Raw genomic sequence first — 4,152 nt, forward strand, 5'->3', positions numbered from 1 at the left:
GCGAAACACCAGTGTTGCCGCATTTTTTTTCTTTTTTTCCAGCGGCCCAAAACGGCCCAAGAGTGCATTTGCCATATTGACAGCCTATATATCTGGGAAATGTAGCTCTTTTATGGTGATTTTTAATTGTTTTCCTCTATCTTTCTCTGTAGGTATTTTCCTTTTGAGGATGAATACAATCACAAACTGCTGAGAGAAATAGGGAATGTGACCAAGGGGCTGGAGATAACTATCCAGTTTGCTGTAAAACCAGAATTTACAGAAGGTATGACAAACAAAATTCCCATATTCTATTAGTTGTTTTACAGCACATTGTGGGGACGGTGACCTGCCAGCCTGACTGACGTTGTGGGGACCGTGTCCTGGGAGCATGACTGATGTCGGGACTCCCACCCAGTAATGTCAATGTGTGTGACAGTTTTCCTCCAGAAGGACACACTTCCATTCCAACTCCAGCTGAGCTTCAAGACCAGAGACCAAGAAAAAGTCACCCGTGTCATAACTGAACGACGACCAGTAACTACCTACAGGTAAACACTATAGGGTTGAATACCGACCTTTCAACACTTTTGCGGTATTTACTTGATTGTATCCATAGTACAGAGTATCAAAAACTGTCAAAGTTGACACCAAAGTCGTGTTTACATATTCTTTAATCAGATATTGAACTTTGAAAAATGTTTATATTCAGAAAATAACTTTGCAATTTATTGAAAAAGTATAATTTTGATATCACAGAGTGATCTTGTGTGTTTGTTTGTCTTTCTCATCTCCTCTTGAGGCCACTTCTAAGATGATTTTCTTTGTTTTGTCTGGTCTGAAGTGGGATTTGGGCTGGTAGCCTCAACATGGCGGTGCTTGGCGTTCACTGTGCTCAACTCTGTGCCAGTTTAACCATGGAGGGTCGAGTGCAGGAAGCACAGAGGCAACTAAAAGCACAGCAAGACCTGCACAATCAAATCAGGTACGACTCATTGGCCCCTGATCCAGGTAGAGGACAGACGGCAATATAATAAAAAAACAAGGATGTCATGGCTAGGGATGTTTATGTTGATGGTAGTGTAAGGGTATAGGATAGGCATGCAGGTCTGTTGATTGTGTGTGTGCGTTGTGTGTGTGTTGTGTGTTTCTGCCCCATAGTAAGCAGAGACCCATTCAAAAGGAAGAGAGTATCTACGGCAACTGGATAGACACCATGACAACAATCTGTGACGACATCACCACTGAATCACAGGTAATCAAGCACTTAATTTATGTTATTGAGGCCAATTAATGAATGAAGTAATCAATCATGTTAGGTTCTTCATTCCTTAAACTAAAGAGGTTCCAGTGAAATCATTTAATCAGTTAAATAAACTAAAGATTCATTGTGTGTCAGATTCATCTCACTGTATTACCGATGTGCTTGCAGTCCTGTTTGTCTGTTTTCTTTTTTGCCTCATGACTCAGGATTGTGACATCTTTTTCACGTAGTACTCAACATGTCATCCAATGTTCACCAACTGTGGCACACAATTTATTTGGATTTACCAACAAAATGTGCTTAAAGGGATAGGGACCTAACATAGGCTGCGGCAGCTCTAAAGCTCACTAATTAACACACCATAACTTCAAGAACAAAAATAAAGTGAAATCTGTGATGAGAGCCAGGATCCCTTAAACACTAACAAACTCCCTTGCTTACTGGCTTCTCATCTCTTTCCCCCAGCAGGCGCTCTCTGATCAAGCAGCTAAGGTAATGTACCAGATGAAGAGAGCCAGCAGTGCCAACAACAACAGCAGCAGCAGCAGCAAAAACACAAAAGAGATCCAAAAGAAGACAAGGGTGAAGAAAAAGGCTCTTGTGGAAGGAATGTAAAGAAATCAACCATCCACAAATATTCATATTAAGCCATGTTGGCTTGTAACTTTTTTTAGGGGGTGTGGGACTAGAAGGAGGTTCATTGCACACTGTCTGTGTTGGACTAATATTGAAAATTAACACCTGGACTGAAAAGGACAGAGCACTTTGGTGCCCGGGTAGCTCAGTTGGTACAGCGCGCGCCCACATAAAGAGAAGAGGGCCAGGGTTCGATCCGACCTGAGGCCATTTCCTGCATGTCTTCCTAGCACTCAAACTAAAAAAAAAAAAAAAAAAAGAAATGTGGGGAAATGACTGAGAAAGCATTCATAAAACCGAGGTTTGTCAACTCAGGAATGAAGGAAACAAGATCAGGATGGTGACAAAACTTCAAATCAACAAATGCATCAGGACTGGTAGAGGACTGGTAGAGGACTGGTAGAGGACTGGTAGAAGACTGGTAGAAGACTGGTAGAAGACTGGTAGAGGACTGGTAGAGGACTGCTAGAGGACTGCTAGAGCGTGCACCCCATGTACAAAAGCTCAGTCCTTGTCCCGGCGGCCGCACGTTCAACTCAGACCTGCGGCTCTTTGCTAGATGTCATTCCCCATCTCACTATCTCCCCTTTCACATCTTCAGCTGTCCTACACTATATAATAAAGGCCTAAAAAAATAAGCTTTCCGTATGTTTGTTTTTCAGAGACACACACACACACACACACACACACACACACACACACACACACACACATACACAAACGCTCATATTTTTAGAGCTAGATGTTGTGTCACTATTTACTCTGAATGCATCCTTATCTACGGTTTAGATTTTGAGACATTGTGTGTTTTGTGGAATGCTTTTACTGTGTTGACAGTGGATACGCTTACACAGGATGATTAAGCATTCATGTTATTTCATCATCTGTCTTTATTTTGACAGGCTTACGTTGGAGTCTGACCTGGCCGAGTGACCTAGAAAGAAAATAGGCTGTAGTTGAAGGCTGTTAGTAGTTAATGGCGCTAAATTATTTGCCTTGTCTTATTTTGAAGGCTGTCCATAGACTCACATTTATACATGCATACATACTTACATAAAGTATACATTATTATTATTATTATTATTATACATAGGCCTATAAATGTTTAGCCAGTCCTAGTAAACTAATACATCAAATTTTGTGTCATTTTGCGCAAGATTTTGTTTCCTTTTTAAACAGAAATTTCTTTAAACAATAAAAAAGGGTAAAATCGACCCTGTTCACGCAAAATATGCCAGGTTGAAAAGTATCTGAATGATTTGAAAAAGCTTACTGGCATTGTAAAACAAAATGTACATCAGAGGAAGAATATCCGAAAGAGTTTTGATGGTGTTTTATATCCATAGTTCCATCTCTTTTAATTAACCCTGTAAGCCTCCCAGTTGCAAAATTACACGTCATCTGTAGCCAAAAAGTGTAAAACATCTGTACGTAAGGCTGCATTTTCATAGTCAATGGGTCCAATAGGTAGAGAGCGAACCAGATAGTATTATGTAAATTAAGTGGAAAATGTAAAAGGGATTAGGAAATAATTTGGGCGTAGCAGGTTAAAGAGGAGAGACATACTCTTCTACATACCGTCTGACCCATGACCTCACTGCTTTGGTTCATTGGGGTCATTTTAGCCTGAAGCAGCCAACTGTTATAAGAGAAAAAGCTGTAAAAACCCATCACCTGCTCAGCACTGAATAGATGACCAAGTTAGCAACTAGCTGCTGAACATGGTGAAGCATTTACGGTACATGTAGCAGCTAAAGAGGCAGTAGTTGGTGGAGACCAACAAATGAGCTTAAAGAGAGAGAATTTTGGACCTCTTTTGTAAAACTGTACATCCTCCATTTACTTATTCACAGAACAACATGTGCCTTAGATGGGCCATTCAATATCATAATCTTATTACAGACAGGAAGAAACAGGTTGATTCTAGGAATCAGCCACTGTGTGCAGGTCAAACGTTAAATAATTGCAGGTACAGTTATCAGTCGGCTGCTGTGATGCAATAGCTCCGTTTGTGAGACAATAGAAGCGACAGTGAGGAATGTACGCTGATGGAAGCACTGATGATACTGCTGATCAGTCGATAGTTGAGAATATTTACCTGAAGCTACATCTGCAATGGCCTATGAATACCGCGCCAATTTCTTGAGTTATTTAGCGTTTTATCAATACACATTTTTTGATTTGGTGGGTCATTTAACGCCATAGTCTTTACTGACTTGAATTAAGGAATAGGATAAAGGGCAAGAAGGTCTGCGTTGGCAAGAGATCAGGGT

General features: G+C 40.6%; 1 protein-coding gene across 3 annotated transcripts in view; it reads left to right on the forward strand.

The window, feature by feature from the left end:
- si:dkey-9k7.3 (circularly permutated Ras protein 1) overlaps positions 1–2,514 on the forward strand; it is a 19,250-nt gene extending 16,736 nt beyond the window's left edge. For 2 of the 3 annotated variants that reach the window (XM_032499427.1, XM_032499428.1), the window contains exons 15-19: positions 153–265; positions 419–530; positions 824–964; positions 1,141–1,234; positions 1,709–2,514. In XM_032499427.1, coding sequence (XP_032355318.1) covers positions 153–265; positions 419–530; positions 824–964; positions 1,141–1,234; positions 1,709–1,858 — 610 coding nt within the window. In that variant the 3' untranslated portion in view covers positions 1,859–2,514. The remainder of the gene's footprint in view (positions 1–152; positions 266–418; positions 531–823; positions 965–1,140; positions 1,235–1,708) is intronic. The other variant, XM_032499429.1, reaches the window with a different exon arrangement.
- Positions 2,515–4,152: the final 1,638 nt, after the last annotated feature.

The sequence above is a fragment of the Etheostoma spectabile genome, chromosome 19, assembly GCF_008692095.1.
Source record: "Etheostoma spectabile isolate EspeVRDwgs_2016 chromosome 19, UIUC_Espe_1.0, whole genome shotgun sequence".
Classification (NCBI taxonomy): domain Eukaryota; kingdom Metazoa; phylum Chordata; class Actinopteri; order Perciformes; family Percidae; genus Etheostoma; species Etheostoma spectabile.